The sequence below is a fragment of the Balearica regulorum genome, chromosome 3 (assembly GCF_011004875.1).
Source record: "Balearica regulorum gibbericeps isolate bBalReg1 chromosome 3, bBalReg1.pri, whole genome shotgun sequence".
In the NCBI taxonomy this organism is placed as follows: Eukaryota; Metazoa; Chordata; class Aves; order Gruiformes; family Gruidae; genus Balearica; species Balearica regulorum.
This window is the reverse complement of record NC_046186.1, coordinates 91,053,105-91,072,818: the sequence shown is the minus strand read 5'-3', so window position 1 is coordinate 91,072,818 and position 19,714 is coordinate 91,053,105. Positions and strand designations below refer to the sequence as shown.

Genomic DNA, 19,714 nt, shown 5'->3' with positions numbered 1-19,714 from the left:
AGCATTAAAGACAAAGTTATTTTTAAGCTTTTGTCAAATAGATGCATGACTGCTGTGAGGATGTTTATATATTTAAAATGTCTAATATTATTTCAGATATCTTCCTCTTAAATCTGTATTTATTTTTCCAAATAAGTTTTGAAATATTCACAAAGTCTAAACAAATTCAAGCTTGCAGAAAGGCACATTTAAGGTCTGATAACATTATGCTCAGGTAAGTTTGGAGAGTCACTGCTTTTCGGGGACACTGCTCTTACTACTTTGCTGGGATCCACCCCGATAAATCTACACACACACACACGAGTAACTTTTCTCCACTAAATCCAACAAGAATATGCAAACAAGTCAGGCTCGCATCCAGAACATGTTGTGAGGGCTACTGTGGGGGCCTAAGTTTAGGAAGTATTCTTTACACTACCAGTCCTGAAGTGAGTAGAAAGGCTGTTTCACTGGGTTTCTCAGGGGAAGTTCATGGCCTCTGCATTTGACAGATCAGAATAACATTGCTGCTCCATTCCTGAAGTGCTGATGCAATATTTTCACTAGAACTCTCACAGAGAAAGTCCAAAGGAAAAAAAAACCCCTGGATTCAATTTCAGTGATAATAAATCAAAGCATGAATGCTTAAAACAACTCAAATGCAATTGCTTTTCTGCATAGATATTACCTTTCCATCCCATAATACAAACCCCATTTGTTTTCACTGATACAGAACTGTGTAGAAATGTCATTACAGCAAGAAGGAGCATCAGGGAGGATATCAGGTTTTCCTTTGGATTATCTGTTGGAAGGTGGACATACCTGCAGTGATCCGAAACACGCGCAGGTAGAGTGTGACAACATATCCTACCTTCACTGTCTTTCCAACACTTTCACAAGGAAGTAGACTTGTATGAAAAAAAAATTTGCAATGTGCAAAATAATTTCTAGTATGAATGTATGAGAAAATGTCCAGAAAAGATCTAAATACACAAAGGAATTATATATATATTTATGTGTTTAAGAAACTAATTTGTCATCTTCCAAGGTTCCTTGGCCCAGCTCCCCAAACCTGCACATGCAGCATCAAATAGACCACTCAGCTGAAGGCATTGCCAGCAAAACAACATGGGGTTCAACTGCTTTTAGAAAAAAATTGCAAACCCTTCCTCTTACAAACCAGCCAACCAAACAAACCAACCCACCCCGGCATGGTAAGAATGACATTCACGAAACTGACATCTCTTTCACTCAGTTAAACCTCATGGAAATAATAAAACCTTAACCAGTGGTTAGGGAACACTTACGTATGGTTCTCTTTACCCCCCTTAAACATAAAGGTACTTGCCCTCTGTCTCATCCCCAAGGCAGAGGCAAAAAGGTCCTTTTTCCACTTTTTCAAGTAGCTCTCATCTCACTACAAATTACATTTTCATGTTGCCATTAGCTACTCTCTGCATTAATTGCAACCTTAAGGACTTTCCTGGCATCTTTCCTATCGAGAACTCATAAAGAAACTTTAAAGAAATGGGGAAGAGAGATTACAGGGAGGGGAGGAAGGGGCACATCTACTGAAAATGGACAAAATGAAATTGCCTTGGGGCAGAAACACATGAAGAACTATAAAAATCTGGGGTTCTTTTCCAGGGACCAAAGGTCACAGAACTGGCAAGGAGTTCAGAGAAGAGATGGGGATAGGCAAGTCAACCCCATGTCAGAGAAACTGAGAAACACAAAGGTAGTTTCCATGATGGTAGGATCACCATTGTAGTGAGCAGAAAGCCCTGTGGTTTTGCAAAAACTGAAAATTCAGCAGGACAAGAGGCTTGGAGGTGGATGGAATAATTGCACTTAAGATGGAAAGACTATGATGCTCGGAGATGACCATGGAAAACAGCTGAATTGTAGGGGTTAACTTCTAAATGTGACTTGCAAAATTCAGCTGTTTCACTTCAGCAGTGATGTCATTAATAGGCTAATTTGCAGTTTTGAAGATTTTCATGCTGTTAATCCTGGTTTTCCATTGCATGGCTCTTGGCTGGTATTTCATTGACTGGTTTGTTACACTGATTTTTGGCCAAGAACTGTTCTAGTTGACTCACAGGTCACTAAAACAAATAGGAAAAAAAAATGGAGAAAGGATATGTGACATCACTGGTGATTAAAAGGTTCTTGGTGTGTTCTGAGAAAACATTCAGGTCAGAGTAAACTGGAAACAGAAAAATAGACTTTCATACTTAGTCAACTTGGAAAACAGTTCTATAGAGAAAGCAGAGTTAATTATCACAGATTTTTGATCGCAAACCATCCTGTTCTTGCAGAGATCCAATTTAGGTTTAGATCAGTATTAGTGGATTAAATTTGTAATAGGTCTTTTATCTACCCCAGTACAGAGGGCAGTGACTCCCTTACTTGTCTTGTCCCTACCCAGCATCCCTGTCTTGCTCACTGAAGCCAGCCTCAGTCCAGAAACTTACTTTTCTTGCCTTAACAATGACATCAAAAGTGTGAAAGAAGCGAATGAAAGGACAAATGCTATAAAAATAGTAAAACAAACAAAAAAGCTCAACCAGACTGCTGTTGTTCTCTGGGGTTTTTGCTTGTTTAAAGAGCAGAAACAAATCTATTTAAGATACAGTATATATTATAAGCTGTTCTAAGAGTAAGGATGTCTCCATTTTCAGTAAGGAATTCTGACTTAACATGCTGCCAAGGGTTATCAATTTTCCACTCATTTGCTGAAAACTAAATACAGTCACTAATAATGATTAGACCTTGGTCCTTGAAGGATGTTAACAGTTAAAAAAAGAACCCTCTGCTACTACATTCAGCCTATAAAGGATTATTCTTTTATTAGTGTAGCTGAGGGATTAGTAGAAATGTTTGTCTAATGAATGCAGCTACTATATTTGAGCACATGCCTGAATAAGCTACTTGTCAATTGAAACCTATCTATTTATAAGTACTTGTGAATGGTGCAAAAACCATCTGCATTGCAGTATTGCAATGGCTTTTGCATAACAGCAAATACTTTATTGCCGTTCACATTGTGAAATTCACCTCATTTGCCAGTTTATTTCTGAAACCTATAATGTAAAATATACAGGATGGGTTTTCCTACATCTGGCCTGACTGGCCTCTAACTTTTTAGCTCAAAAAACATAGTGTTACTGGTTTAGCAGTCCTCAGTGGATAGGCACATCTTTTATATAAAACATCTTCAGAAATGCAAATCAAAGCACTTCTTAAAGTAAGCGATATCCATGTCTGTCTTAATTCAAGGTAACCATCAAAATTTTGTTATAAAATAATTTCTAAAATTCCACTCTGTTCATTCTTCAGCCCTAATACAAAGTAAATTCTATTACTACTTGAATGTAAAATTCTTCATAAATGGATGAAACCACAATTTTGTAATGGCAGACATCAATGGAAATCTCTTATGTAAATTAAAAAAAAGAAAACAACATATGTTAAAATATATCATATTACATACTTTAACCAGTAAACCAGCAATAAAAAACTTTCTGGAAAACGGAGTTGAAACAAAGAGAGCAGGAAGGTCAGAGTTAAGGCAGACAGTGTTTAAAGGTATTTAATTATGAAAGAAAAGCTTTTTTTCATAGAATGGTTTGGGTTGGCAGGGACCTTAAAGATCATCTAGTTCCAACCCCCCTGCCGTGGGCAGGGACAACCTCCACAGGCCAAGTTGCCCAAAGCCCCATCCAACCTGGTCTTAAACACTTCCAGGGATGGGGCATCCACAACCTCTCTGGGCAACCTGTTCCAGTGTCTCACCACTCTCACAGGGAAGAATTTCTTCCTAAAAGCTAGTCCAAATCTTTCAGTTTAAAACCATTACCCTTTGTCCTATCACTTCATGCCTTTGTAAAAAGTACCTCTCCAGCTTTCCTGTAGGCCCCCTTCAGGTACTGGAAGACTACTATAAGGTCTCCCTGGAGCCTTCTCTTCTCCAGGCTGAACAACCCCAACTCTCTCAGCCTGTCTTCATAGAAGAGGTGCTCCAGCCCTCTGATCATCTTTGTGACTCTCCTCTGGACTCGCTCCAACAGCTCCATGTCCTTCTTACATTGGGGCCCTGGGAGCTGGATGCAGCTCCATGTCTCTCCTGTACTGGGGCCCCCAGAGCTGAATGCAGTACTCCAGGTGGGGTCTCACAAGAGTGGAGTATTCTCCCTTTACCTGCTGGTCGTGCTTCTTTTGATGCGGCCCAGGACACGGTTGGCTTTCTGGGCTGCAAGCGCACATTGCCGGCTCATGTTGAGGTTCTCATCCACCAACACCTCCAAGTCCTTCTCCTCAGGGCTGCTCTCAATCCATTCTCTGCCCAGCCTGTATTGTGCTTGGGATTGCCTCGGCCCATGTGCAGGACCTTGCACTTGGCCTTGTTGAACTTCATGAGGTTTGCACAGGCCCACCTCTCCAGCCTGTCAAGGTCCCTCTGTCATCCCTTCCCTCCAGTGTCGACCACACCACACAGCTGGGCGTCATCAGCAAACTTGCTGAGGGTGCACTCGATCCCACTGTCCATGTCACCGACAAAGATGTTAAACAGGGCCGGTCCCAGTACCGACCCCTGAGGAACGCCACTTGTCACTGGTCTCCACTTGGACATTGGGCTGTTGACCACGACTCTTTGAGTGCAACCATCCAGCCAATTCCTTATCCACCAAGTGGTCCGTCCGTCAAATCCAGGCCTCTCCAATTTAGAGACAAGGATGTCATGTGGGACAGTGTCAAATGCTTTGCACAAGTCCAGGTAGATGACATCAGTTGCTCTTCCCTTGTCCACCAACGCTGTAACCCCATCACAGAAGGCCACCAAATTTGTCAGGCACAATTTGCCCTTAGTGAAGCCATGTTGGCTGTCACCAATCACCTCCTTATTTTCCATGTGCCTGAGCATAGCCTCCAGGAGGATCTGCTCCATGATCTTGCCAGGCACAGAGGTGAGACTGACCGGCCTGTAGTTCCCTGGGTCTTTCTTCTTTCCCTTTTTAAAAATAGGGGTTATGTTTCCCCTTTTCCAGTCAGTGGGAACTTCACTGGACTGCCAGGACTTCTCAAATATGATGGAGAGTGACTTAGTTGCTAAGTCACCAGTTCCCTCAGGACCTGTGGATGCATCTCATCAGGTCCCATGGACTTGTGCACCTTCAGGTTCCTTAGATATTCTTGAACCTGATCTTCTCCTGCAGGGGGTGGTTCTTCATTCTCCCAGTCCCTGCCTTTGCCTTCTGCAACTTGGGTGGTGTGGCTAGAGCACTTGCCAGTGAAGACTGAGGCAAAAAAGTAGTTGATTACCTCAGCCTTCTCCATATCCCGGGTAACCAGGTCTCCTGTTTCCTTCCAGAGATGACCCACACTTTCTCTAGTCTTCCTTTTATCACCAACATACCTGTAGAAGCTTTTATTGTTGCCCTTGACATCCCTTGCAGATTTAATTCTCTCAGGGCTTCAGCTTTCCTAACCTGATCCCTGGCTGCTTGGACAGTTTCTCTGTATTCCTCCCAGGCTGCCTGTCCTTGCTTCCACCCTATGTAGGCTTCCTTTTTGTGTGTATGACTTTGTCCAGGAGCTCCTTGTTCATCTGTGCAGGTCCCTTGGCGTTTTTGCCTGACTTTCTTTCTGTTGGGATGCATTGCTCCTGAGCTTGGAGAAGGTGACCCTTGAATACTGATGAGCTTTCTTGGGCCCCTCTTCCCTGCAGGGCTTTGTCCCGTGGTACTCTACCAAGCAGATCCCCGAAGAGGCCAAAGTCTGCTCTCTTGAAGTCCACGGTAGTGAGATTGCTGTGGTAGTTCAGTTTTCCGTGAACTACAGTGAACATTCACAAAGTCTCTACTTATTGCCTATTAATAACAAATTTAGATGATCCATGTTCAGGCTGATATTTAGGCCTAACTTTGTCAAATCTGAATAGGACTTTGAAAATAGGGCCTTTAAATGAGTAATGTAGGAGAGATGGAAAGGCTCTGTCTGGTTTTCTGAGAGTGCTTAGCACATTCACTTCTAAAGTCAGGCACCTTTAAAGGATTCTTTAACAGTACATCCCAAATAACTAGTCATTTTTGAAAAGAAAGACTATCAGTCCTGTAGTCAGCACTTAGATTAGTAGCAAGAACACTAGAAATGCACAGATAGGAGGCTGATATATGTTCCAGTCTCTGTAATGCATACTGTTTTCATGAGATGTACCTTTCTGTAAACTAATCTCTTACACCTTCAGAATTAACTCTTTCTATGATGCACACATGATTATATATATGTATATGTGCATGCTTATACATGCATACATATATGTATATGTGCTTACATATATACACACAATATAAACAAAACCAAATTAATTTCTTGAAATAATTTTTGAAACACAACGCACTTAGAGTAATCACACCGAAAACACCACCATACAGTTGATAGTAATTTTTTCCTCTTTAGAATAAGATTTTCCTGTCAAATTCCAGTTTATTTTTAAGTTCAGAGAACCCAAGTTGTACATTATCAGCTGTTACCTTTTCCCTATTTCGTACACACTTCTGGTACACTGCTCTGCATGAATGTAGATGAAGAAAAGTTAAATAATTGTATATTACATTAATTTGTATTAGTTTGCAAATAGCATGAGGGTTTTTTTAGCTTCCTTTTATCCCCTGAAATACATTATATCCATCTGAACTGTCATTCATACAGTCACTGATACTGAGACAGAAATACTGAACAGAAGAGCTAAGCCAAAATTATTTCAAAGTGACTTTATACCTTCCTGGTCAGTACTGCTCCAAAGCAGGATAAAATGAATACCTGTTTTTTTCTGCCTTATTTATTTTGAAAATCATTAGAGGTGTAGTTTGTATGTATGTACATATCCGAAAGCTAAACTTGTCAATGTAACCTCTGTATTTGCATATAAGCCATGCACCATTTTTAGATCTGAAAAATTATTCCAATCATTATTTCTTTCCAAAGTACTTTTGGTACAGATCTCTGCATGAGTGATGGGATACGAGCTGCCTGCCTTTCTGAATGTACCAGTCAGTGTGGTGGAAGGAACATCGAGGATGACGCGACATGGAACACATTTACTGGCATTTATTTGGGATGACCTGCCTGAGTCAGCATCACCTCACCAGCCCTAAGAACATTCACTTTGCTCATGAGTAATGTCCCAACCCAAGAAAACCTTTTAGCACCACACCCGGCTGTGTAGACACAGCCCTCTGGGTGAATCAGGAGATCTTCCCCGGGTTCTAACCACCAGTGGCTGAAAATACATTATAGTTTGACCCATATTAGGTCAAAGACATATAAACAAACCCTCTTAGGCCATGGAAATAAATTCTTTTTCATACTATCATACTTCCTTCAAGCTCTACAGCCTTTACACTCACCATCAAAACCCTGAGACAGTTGCTTTCCCTGTCTGGGTAGGTAGAAGTTGAAAAATTCTAGACTCATCCATTTTGCCTCTATTTCACACCAAATTAGCTCTGCTGGCAGACAGATGACAAAATGGGTAATCCCTAATACTTCTAAAGCCAAAAAGAAAAAAAGATTTGAAGTACCTGAAGTTCTACTGTGAACTTTAAGCCATGATTGCAAAATATTGCTTAATCGAGTTCCATTCTACACTAAGTAATCGTTATCATATAGCTGTACATAGAGCACTTGAGAATAACAGATGTTAGAGGTATTTGTAGGTGTGACAGCTACATTGGGAAAGGACCGTACAGTTTTGCTAAAGCCTCAAGGATTCTGCACTTGTCATGGGAGTGATCTGAGTGAAAAACATTCCTGTGTTAGAAGACTGATGATCTCCATAAGATGGACATCTGGAAAGTCTGCAGTCTGTTTAGGAAATGTTCCTTCCTCTTTCCATACTAGCAAGGTTTTTTTGACGGCCAGAGCTTTTATAGTAACGTTGTCTTCATAACAATGGTCTCCTAGAGCTATTCTGAACCAAATGCTGCTGACATGAGTACAGAAAATGAGTACCATACAAAACTGAGGTGGCTTTTGTGTCTGTGAAGTTTTAAAAGGCTCCTGTGGTGAACTCCAAAGAAGCAGTATAGGCTCACCTTGTATTTGAGGAAGATGAAAATGCCACTAATACAAAAAAAGAGGAAGCAAGAACATACCTGGTAAGAGATTTACATCAGGTGGTCAGTCTCACAGATGAAGTGGCTGATCTCCTCCCTCTGGTGACCAGTGATAGAACCTGAGGGAACGGAATGAAGCTGTGATGGGGGGAGGTTTAGGTTGGATATAAGGAAAAGGTTCTTCACTGAGAGGGTGGTCGGGCACTGGAACAGGCTCCCCAGGGAAGTGGTCACAGCACCGAGCTTGACTGAGTTTAAGAAGCATCTGGATAACGCTCTCAGTCATATGCTCTGATTCAGCTGGTTGTGTGTGGAGCCAGGAGTTGGACTTCATGATCCTTATGGGTCCCTTCCAACTCAGGATATCCTATGATCTTCTGGGATGGTTATCCCTTCTGAAAAGCCAGTGAACGGCTGAATGGTGAGCCAGCTCCTGCCTTTCCATCTTCCACACCATGTATGTTGTCTCTACATATTTAAATTGTGTATTTTTAAGTCTCTGCAGGTACCTCCCCTCTTTTACATTAATTATGACAGGAAAATCAGTGTGCTGTCATAAAACTGGTCATCTTACTCTTCGGGAATACACCGTCTGTGGATAGTAGGCCTTCCCCGTATTAGGTGAAAGACAAAGTTGTTTATATTCCACACATCTGCTAAGAGAGGGAGGCTCAAATGAGGAAAAAAATCTGTGCTGAGAAAACATGTGAAGTACTGCAGAGGAGAGACACTGGAAGAACAGAATGACTTTTTCATGTGACCACCTTAGGCAAAGAAACAAAAATAATTTTCAAAAGAGAAAGGGAAAAAAAAAGGCCTTCTCACAGACCTCTCTAATATTCTATGTGAAATGTTAACTTCTCATCCATCGTTATTAAATCTTAGGCAGAAGCCATTAGGCAAAAATGAATGCAGCTTAATGTTCTGCACCTCCAAACTTCAGTTATAAAAGTCTCAGGTAGACTCAATGAATGAAAACAATTTTCTTTTAAACCAAGACAACTGAATTTAAGTCTCATGTTTTCAGGTTGACAGTGGGATGTAATTCTCGTTTAAAATCTGCCATAAGATCACAAGAAAAATGGGAGATTTTTCTGCCAATGAACAATTCTACACTTAAACCCTTTCTTCCCAATAAAATTTAGTGCTGGGAACAAAATAATAGTTTTAAAGATTATTTTTTTCTTTTCCTTTGTGAATAGGGTAAATCACATAAAAATATAATTACAAAAAGATAGTAGTGGTGGGAGTCTGTCACAAAACTCACAGCCTGTTTTTTTTCAGTCAGGTGGGCCCCTCACTATATGTATGAGCAAAATGGGAGTATCTCCAGCAAATTCACTCTGCACAAACTTTAACGCCTCCTCCCTTTCTGGGCCATTTCAATGAGGAAGTGTTTTGGAGACAGCTCTCCTTCACTAGCAGGTAAACTAGCTGCTAATAATTTTTGTGGTAACCTCATGTTAAAATACTGGCATCAAATGATTTATTCTCCATTCTAAGAACCTTTACAAGGATACAAAGCTTTATGAAGGTGTCAAAATGGTTTCCTCCTTCACACGGCAAAGCAACACGCTTTTACTGCTACTTCAAATCCAATTAATTGTTTGGTTCTCTTAACTTCCGACTTTCTCTTCAGGGAAGAATATTATTGCCATTTAGTAACGGTATAGTTTTAATGACCGTACCACAGACAGTGCATACCCAGAATATAGATAACCAGATTTTTGGAGACTGCGTCATTCCCATATGGAAGAAAGAGCCAAAATCAGGATGAGTAAGGAAACTAGTTTGCATAGGTTTCTGGAAAACCCTGAAAAAAATCCTATTTTAAGAAGAGCTGTTGCAAAGATACTTAACAATGAAACAATACAAAATAGTCTAGATGAAAATAACTTATTTGGGTCTAGTCAGATGGAAGTGTTTTAGATTAGATTGCGGTTTTATTGCTGCCTCACCCCACTTCTACTCCCCTGTAAGCCATTAACACTGAGTTAAAATTGTAAAGTGCCTGACACATAGCGAGCCACCTCAGACACTGGCCCTGCCTGCAGTTCCCCAGTGCTCCCTGCCATGTCAGCCTGCCCTCACCTCATCTTCCCGCCACTGACAGGCCAACCTTACAGCTCCTCTAATTGGCCAGTGGCAGACAGATGCACCTGCTGGTTGGCTGTGCGCCTCACTGGTGAGGGTGATAGGCTGGGCCCAGCTCCTGCCTCTGCTGCTTGCTTGTCCATCTCCTCCCGCCCAGGTGCCTCTCCTGCTCCCCCCACTTGCAACATAGGTGGGGTGTCCCACGGAGGCTTGGCGCCTGGGTGTGATGCAGTCAGCCAGAACTAACTCAATAATCGCCTTATAATACAAGTAGCTCTGTTCCAGAAAATCTGGGCCGGAGGAAGCAAAACACGCAACTTTATAAGACAACGAGAGCAGATAAGAATCTTAAAAAGCAGCCTGAACTCTGAAAAAAGCTGACCACAAGAACACCACTGTACAGAAAAATGTTTATTCAGGGTGTTGTTGCATTACAATTGTTACCATTTCATCAGCAAAAGCTGTGGCAAAAGAAACATGTCATTACTGTCTTCCTGTCACAAAATCTGGTCCGTATGTCAGCACTGGTCTCTCAGCTGGTTGCTCAGTTCCTGAAGTTCAGCAATCATGTTGTCCATAGTTGTCACCTCATCAGCTATCTCACTGTGAACCTCGTTATTTGTTACATCTACAAAAAGTTGCTGCATGACAAAAAAAACCCCATTATTTTAAAATATACATACAGTTTCCCTGTTTCAGCATAGAGACAGAATATAGGCAGCTCATCACCGCTATCCTGCTTTTCATATTTTTGGTACCTATGATGGTATCTCTCTCTTTAAAAAGGCCATTTTGTGGCTAACAAACAGAATGTTTATCATATACATATACACACAAACACATATAGACCTGAGATCTGTGCCACACACCTGACGTTTTGCTAAAAGGGCCGAATCCTCCTGTGGACACTGGGTTGCTGCTCTGACCTGACTGCCTACACTGACTCCTGATGCCGTCAAAAGGAAAGAATTTCCATGAAACTCAAATTAGAAGAGCATCTCACATACTGTCACTGCAGTTTACAAACACACCTGCTGATAAATTAGCAGTTGTGAATTTTTATGGCCATTTTTCCCAATGTCATATTCTGTTGCATCATTTTCTCCAAAACCTCAAATAAACATGTTTTAACATTTGATGTCAAGACATGCGTGGGTAGAGACATTCATCTGTGCGTAATTAAGTTATACAAGAGAAAACAAAACACTACAGAGTAATAAAAACAGTTTGTTCTTAAAGATCTTAAGACATTAACAGAAACACAAAGCAGCTAACTCATGGGCAATCATAATCTTCATGTATTTACAGGGAAACCAGGGGACAGGAATGCTAAATGACTTGTCTAAAGCCTTGAGATATGCAAGCTCTGACTGGAGCTTTGTGCATGCTGCATCAGAACATGTTGCTATTGCAAAGCCAGGTCCTGTCATTTGACTGAAGTAATATGGAGGCTGTGTGAGGTACCATCCTGCCTATGGTGGTACCATCACCACCTATGGTGGTGGTGGGGGGACCCAAACATCTGTTTTCCCTTTATTATGTAAAGGGAGAGTGATTCACACTTCACTTGACACAAAGGAAAAGCCTACATTTAGAGAAAAAAAAAAACAAACCAAGAAAACAAAAGTTGCTCTGGAGTACATCTGTACATCATTATATCATCAAAACATAATGAGACAATACAGACATGTATATAAACAAAACTGTACTTAAAAGTCCTGGACCAAGGTCTTCAATGTGCCTCAGAACAGTGTTGCTGCTTAACAAAGGAACATCTTACACAAAAATAGGAACATGTTCCTGCTACAAGTACAGAAACTTTTCTGACTTTCAGCCTGAAAACCTCACACTAGGAATGTGACAGAAAACTTTGGTTCTTTCTGGCTAAGACAGCTAAATAAATCAGAATGATATAATTATTTGGTGGTTTTTTATCCCCTCCCTCGCCCTATTAAAGAGATCTATTCAAATAGATGCAGCCTGGGGAAGTTTCATGCACCATTCTTTGGGCTTTGTGCCCCATGTTTCCCCACAACAGTACCCACATTTCATGCATTTACCATACAGCTCCTTGACCTTTCTCCTTTTTGGAGACCCCACCTGTCACATCCGAATGATGCATGAGGGCAAGGAGCAGCAGAGAGCCCACTATCCTATCTGCCAGAGCACATGACTGCCCAGAAGGCTCTGTACAGAAAGGAGCCCATTAACAACACATTTTCGAGTTGCAGCCTTCAGCAGACTGTGGGTGCATCATGAGCCCAGCGTAACACAGGAGCTGGAATGTCAGAGATGGAGATCCCAGGAAAGGCAAGAAGTCTGAGAAGTGACATTGTTTCACCTGTACAGAAAACCCTGATTTGTTCAACTGTATATCTTGACTATAAAATTTTGGAACTTTATCTTTTAAAAGTTATTTTCACTGTTCCTTTATTCTTTCTGAAATCTTAACTACCAAGCCTGCTCTTTGTTTGTTTTTTTAAGTGCTTTTCTCTGTTAAAAAGAAAAAGAACACCTTCACCCCCTAATACGGACTCACAAGGCAGCAAAAGCAGATGCTGCAGTCAAGCTTGGACAAGCATAAACAGTGCTAAACTGCCTGTGCATAGGATCTTACAGAAGATGACTGAGTTTTTAAACCACAATGTGCTTTGGAAATTCAGTATGACTTCAAAATAAAAATAAGATGGCATCTTGGAAAGTATGCAAAAACAGTGAGAGCACACCAATAGCTTTATCTCAACATGTCAGTTTTCTCAGAAGTGCCATAAAACTTACAGGCACCATTATCTGCCAATAATATAGATGTTCATTTAATTAGTGCCTTCACGAATTAAGAATACAATTTACTAGACTCACCTATTCTTAATCTTTCACATACTGCATGATCTTGCATAATATAAACCATGTGTACTTGTATTTATATTTTATTTATGTCAAGTAGACTTGCTTTCTTTACACTCATACTCAGTCTACACACTGTTTGTTTTTGTTTTTTTTTAAAAATAAAAATTTTGTGAATCACAACAACACATACATGTTGTGGCTTTTTTCACCACATTCCAAAGACTTAGGTATGCCAGTATCTAAAAGCACCGTTACAGAGCCAGCTTGTGTCTGCTTATGCAACTTTCCTGGGCTTTTATTCTTAAAATTATAGGACTTAAAAGAGATTGAGCCAAGTTTAGCACACAGAAGACGGATCAACACTTTGTAATACAAGCACACATGTTATAAAACTTAGACTCTGTAATTCACAGTTACTAAACCCCACACGCAGCCAGGAAGAATACTTCTTTAAGACATGAAGTGTATTTTGAATGAAAACGTATTCCAGATCAGTCCCCACTTAAACAATGGCTGTGTCTCATGTTGTAAGATGAAGGGTAAAATTAGGATAATAATGGTGCAGAAACAGACTTGGCTCTTTGGGTGCCTGGCTATGGAGGCACAACTCCAAAAACATATGATTCAAACATGATGACATATTCTAACAAATTAATATCTGAATTGGTAGGGTATCCATGAAAACCTTACTAAAAATTAGTTCTCTCTTTTAATAAAAAATAATGTTTTTAAAACACTTCAAGTGATGCAAAGTAGTCCTGACACATTTCGGTCCTTTCTGCAGATTTACATCCATTCTTTCTAAGACTGCCCTGCTTCCCTCCATGACTACTCACTTAAGGAACAGGTCTTTGAAATGACTGATTTCTTCCAAATGTTCGAGTTTGTTTGCCCAACATTTTAAGTAAAATTTTAACTTACTCTAAAACGTCAATGCTCTCTCTTAGACTAGTAGGTTTATTGCAGTCAAAGCCTAGCAGGAAGAAGGGAAATAAAAGTCTACTTTAAAATGGAATCCTTAACAGCATCTGATGATGCACTGGGACAGGCAGGTATTATTTGATCTATAAATTACCCAAAAGAGAGAAATGGTTTCTGGCAACAGAACAAAGATTCCTAGCTTTCAAACAAAAATTCCTACCTTTCAAACATTCCTACCTTTGCTTTGGATGACAAGCCACGTAAGTTGAGTCGAGCTGAAGAAAGTATCTGCAAAGCTTCCTGATGATTAGATTTGTTCTTGCTGCATTTTATAGCCACTAGAATCCAAACACAGAAGAAAAGGACCCCAAAACAAAAAAGTGTTATCTCTATAGCAATAATCCTAAACAACAACATTTAATTCAAAATCTTGATACCTTCCATAGACAATGTTTTAATGTAATATCCTCAAAAAGAAACACAAAGAAAAAGAATGTCAAGCAATTTTGAGACAATAACTCTAAACTCAACAGGTATATGTATCCTTAAACATCAATATCACAGCACAGTGAATAGTCTTACAGAGTCTAAGTTTTGTCCATCTCCTGACTGGGCACAGTCAATCCAACTTACGTGATGATTTGAGGACTGAGATGAACTAAGATGCATTTTCACTTGCACGATGAAATTGCTAGACCATGAAATGAATTGATTCCATGTCTACCAGTCATATGTTTACTGACTCACCCAACACAATTCCTGTCTCATTCCGAGTCTATTTTGTATGCACTATCAGGATGATGCTCTGTTAGAGGACTCCCAATAGTAGGAATAAATATAATGGGTAAAGTATAGTATTATTTTGTTACTAAGCTTAATAAATATTTGCTATGCTCTTCATGAATAATAAAAGTTCTTTTCAGGTAGAACGTACCATGTGCAATCTCTATGGCTCCTTTCACCACTTCCTTAAAAGAAGAAACATCTTTCTCCCAATCCCTTGATTGAATTTCACATTTATGTGCTTTAGTGAGACACTGCAGTGACTGCAAGGAGGAAAAAAAAAAAAAAAGATCAGTATGCGAGAAAACAAACTAGGAGACTAATTTAGTTTTAAGTATCTATGAAATTAATGCTCAATCCAGAAAAAGAATATATTTTTACTATGCTTGATTTCCTGTGAGTTGGAGTAGCGTCCTTCTTTGCAACGGTAAGCACCAGCTGTAACACACATGTTCTTCACCAATACTGCAGCTCAAGTATGAAAGGCATATAAAGTAACATGTGTCTAATTTTTATCTTTTAAAAATCTGTCTAGACTGATGGATGTGACCCATGTTTGCCAAGTCATCATAATTAAATGCACATGAAAAATGGAAAAATACTTGTACTCACACTTTGAACAGCAATTTTGTACCCAAAAAATTTATAACTGCATACATCAAAGTTTTCTGTCCATATATGTATTCTTGGCAAAGAATGTGTTTTACAGATGCAGCTATTAGTTGCCATACTACTCTGGTTCTCAGTGTGAACAGGAAAAATAAATGTACACAATATGGAAGGAGGGTCCCATTAAGGAAAAAAAAAGAAAGATTTAGGCAGAAAAAGTTAATTTTCGCTTTCTAGTTTTGTTTTCTTTCTACAGCATCAGAAATACAACCCAAATATATGGCAGAAGTTACATGGCTTGGTTCAATGACAACTCTTATTAAACTATCTTTTTAAAGAGTTTAAGTATCATATCAAGGAATAAAAAACTTCCAGTGTGGTACATGTAGATGAGCGCAATAAAGACTTCTGATCGCTGAACAAAGACCGATTAAATTTGGGGGTCGTCACCCTCTCCCACTGGAGTTCCAATCACTATGGCACAGGCAACTGAACTGCTCATGCTGCTGTAAAGTGCAGTAAAGGTGTACTAAGTCAAACCAGAGCAAATGAATTTTTTTCATAATAACCTAGGTTATAATCGGTGATAGTTCTGGCCAACAGAGGCAAGACTTTCAAAGAGAAGGAAGAACAGTTTTTACAGCAGTCTGATTTCAGTCTGCATGCGTCTGAGTCAGAGCAGCAAATTAGAGGGGTTTTGCTGACAGATGTCAGGGAGGGGAAAGAATTCAAAGTCTTGTGGGCTGTTTGTTTGCACTTCTGGAACCTGGATTTATCCTGGAAGGAAACAGTTATGAGCTGGGGAATGTTCAAGGAACATTCAAGGTTTTCATAGCCTGGGTATGGATCAGCAGGAAACCTGAAGGTTGGAAAGATTCCTCAGTGGGAAAGGGGTGGACTGGACCGCATTCAGCATAGGAAAGAATGAAGTACTGAATGAGGTGGCAGGTCGGATACATAAAAGTGTAAGAGTAAATATATGCTAAGCTAAAGAAAAAAAAAACCCCAACAACCCACGAACCCAACACTTCAATAGTTTTACACTCCTAACTTGTAAACTCTGGCTGCCTTTGATGCAATTTCCAAAGCACTGTTGCAAATTGCAACTGTAGAGTCCAGTGATTCACGGCATCAGATGCAGCAGCAGAGCAGAAAGGTAAAAACCTCAACAACCAACATGCCCTTTACAATAGCCAGACATACAGGGTTGTTCTTTCAAATGCAATATTGGTTAAATATAATTAATCTGCACTAAATAAGGTATTACATTATGGAATAAAGGTCAAACCCTACATTTGTAAGGAGATACATGACACTATTGATAGATCTGTTCCCATCTCCTTGTCCTGTGATGCCACAATATAGTAAATAATGCCCTTTCAGAATTCACTGACCTTTTGCATAATAAATGTGGGTGGAAAACTGTAATGACACACATGGAGTTTTTCTACAGATAGTTACATTCACTGAATATCTGACTGACACATGATGGTGCTTGTGGCAGCGAAGGCAATAAATACTGTTTTTAACATTTTTACTTTATAATATGATATCAGAAAAGCTAGCAGTGATTATCTAGTGTGTTGTAAATTAATTTTTGCACTGTATATTAATATATGCTGTGGCTGTAGGCCACAGAGTTTTGCTCTTTCATGATCTGTATCTATGGTACCATCATACCGGGATACTTGGATACACACATAAGCATACCTTAAGTATTTATAAACATCATTCCATTTTGCAGGGCAAGCTAGACCGTAAGAGTGTTCCATAACCAGTCTGATCAGGAAACACAGTTAAAGTCCTGTCTACTCTCCAAATTCAAACCATATTTTTAACTGGGTTAGTGAAAAATACTGTGATGTAACCAGATTCTGAAATGATTACATTTATAGTATAGACAGGGCCTCTGCTACTTTGCATGTCTGAGTAAGAATTTGAGGATATATTACAGGATATTGCAGTGTCTGTATTTCTGAATTCTAAATAGGCCAAATCTCTTTTATTGTTCAGCTGTAAAGAAAAATAGGGAAGGAAACAAAGGGAGGGATTGGAAGTATAATGGACACTGGCAATGACTAATCAAGACATTTCCAAGGGCAGAGCATAAAGAGGAAGACAATGAGCAAGACCCAAATAATTATAAGTTTAACCCCACAGGCCTGCAATTTGTAGGCCCAACCATCTGCCTAATATGGTTGACATCAAGCGACAAACAATCCTTCAGACTGACATTTTTGCCCAGGCCAAAGGCGTACCCCCATTAGGAAACACATACTGAATGTCGACCCTGTGTATTTTCAGCATCAGTGAAGATCTCATAACCCTCAAGTATTTTTGGAGTGTGCAAGGGTATTTGAATTTTGGAAATTTAACACCAAATGCAAAGCACACTCCAGCATACAACAAAGTAAACACTTCTAGCAGCGTGGAGTAGTTATTTAGGAAATGCAATCAACTCAATTACCTGGGAAGTGATAGGAACAAGAGGTGGAAGTTAACATAGCAAAACCAGAGATGAGTAAAGAGAAATCAATGGTTCAACAGATTAACAATTAAATAGCATTAGTTAATTCCATTTTAAGCTAAGTAAGGACAAAGCGCTTTCACTCTGGGAACTCTGACTGTGGTATTATATCTTAAATGCATTTTCCCTCAGTGATTGCAAAGAAGAATATGGATGGGTTAGATGCCACCGGATCATGGCATTAAGATCCACTTTTTTTCCAGAAGCTGCAATATATCTTGTCTTCTGAAAGAAAGATTCCAATTTAAAAAAAGAAATATCACCATTAGATTGCTGCCAAGAAAAATTTCAGAATACAAATCCAAGACAATGCACATATGCTGTGATAGGATGTTTTAAAATTAAATGATAAAAGAGACATATTTTTTAAAAATCCACAAGAACTGATGTAAGCCATCTTGCTCCTGTTAGGTAATAAAAACATGTGCTGTAGGAACATGAAAAGCAGAAAATAAGCTTATAGAAACACTAAAGCAAAACACATCTGGAACAAGAGCATGTCTTAGTATAGCACTAGAGTTTGTTAGAGAACAGAAGGTTTGTACCAGAAGCGTTTATCCATAAAAATGTATACTTCAACACTTTTACCTTTTCAAGATCTTCACCACTATCATTCTGTCCATTTCCATAAAGTCGGGCATAAAGTCTCCAGATCTCCCCATCATTTGTCACTCTTGAAGTCACTCTGCCCAACAGCTCTTGCAATTTCCCCCTCAATCCACTTGCTACCTCTCCAGCACGATCTGCCATACCATCCACTACCGCTCTGACCAGAATAGCCAGCACCTTAAAAAAGTAGCAGGAAAGAGTTTTTAATTCAACTCAAAGCAACATCAGTGTATATAATGATATGTGTAATATTTGGTCTCTATTAATGATTCAGTAAAATACAAATATAGTACCATATGACAAGTACAGAATTTACTAAGAAATACATTATTAGGGGAGTAATTCAACTAATTTAAACCTCATCTATAAGATTCTGTGGTTGGTGAAGATAAAGGGGCCAAAGAGCTAAGACAGAAATTTGGGTTACCAGGACAGGGTAGTGTGAAAAAGAATGGTATAGGAAATTGAGGCAGTATCCTAGATATTTTCACCTTATAATACGGTTATAGAAAGATCAGTAAACAGGCTGAACAAGATTAATTCAGGTAATGGAAGATACTGTTGTTACAGGACCTCTATTTAACTACCTGCAGAAACTGAAAAATGTATAGTGGATGAGATGGAAACGGAAGGCAATTGAATACCACCTTCAGAAATCTGTATTTAATGCACTTCTGGTGAATTACTAGTCAAATCAGTTCAATCAAGCTTTTTACAAGTACATTTAATGGCTGTACTTTCTGAGTCACTGGCTTGAGAATGTGGGATCTGACCTGCAGAAATGCTGAGCACGTGCAGCTGCTGGTAAACTCAATGGGAGCTGGGCTTTGCATATATGAAGTGCTACATAATATCAAGTGTTCCTGAAAAAAAACATAAGTTTTTGTGTCCCAAACTGGACACTGAAAATTAGAAAACAGTTTCACTGTGTCTCAGTTCCTTCTCAATAAAATGAGAAACAACAAATGTAAATTAAGATCATATGGGTTAATTAGAAGAAAATAAAACCCAGAAGAGGTACAGCTTATTAAGTGACAACTATCTGTTATGTGTAGTGCATGAGACACAGAGATGGAGGAAGAAATAATGATAAAAACAAAATGGAAGTCTCACAGGACTTACATTCAAGATAGGATGGTAAAGGGTACACAGACACTTTCATGCTGGTACTTCTTAACTGGTGAGGCTATTACTTGCCAACTTTAATGCTTCAACATTTTTGTCC

General features: G+C 39.5%; 1 protein-coding gene and 1 long non-coding RNA gene across 3 annotated transcripts in view; both read right to left on the bottom strand.

Moving 5' to 3' along the window:
* The window catches only part of LOC142601063 (uncharacterized), a 54,643-nt gene extending 46,008 nt beyond the window's left edge, over positions 1-8,635 (bottom strand). For both annotated transcript variants that reach the window (XR_012834637.1, XR_012834636.1), the window contains exon 1: positions 8,139-8,635. This is a non-coding gene — a long non-coding RNA (uncharacterized LOC142601063). The remainder of the gene's footprint in view (positions 1-8,138) is intronic.
* Positions 8,636-10,589: 1,954 nt separating this feature from the next.
* Positions 10,590-19,714, bottom strand: part of TTC27 (tetratricopeptide repeat domain 27) — a 123,549-nt gene continuing 114,424 nt past the window's right edge. The window contains exons 17-20 of the mRNA XM_075748925.1: positions 18,469-18,666; positions 14,896-15,007; positions 14,199-14,299; positions 10,590-10,834 (exon numbers count right to left, since the gene is read on the bottom strand). Of these exons, the coding sequence (XP_075605040.1) occupies positions 10,712-10,834; positions 14,199-14,299; positions 14,896-15,007; positions 18,469-18,666 (534 nt within the window). The 3' untranslated portion in view covers positions 10,590-10,711. The remainder of the gene's footprint in view (positions 10,835-14,198; positions 14,300-14,895; positions 15,008-18,468; positions 18,667-19,714) is intronic.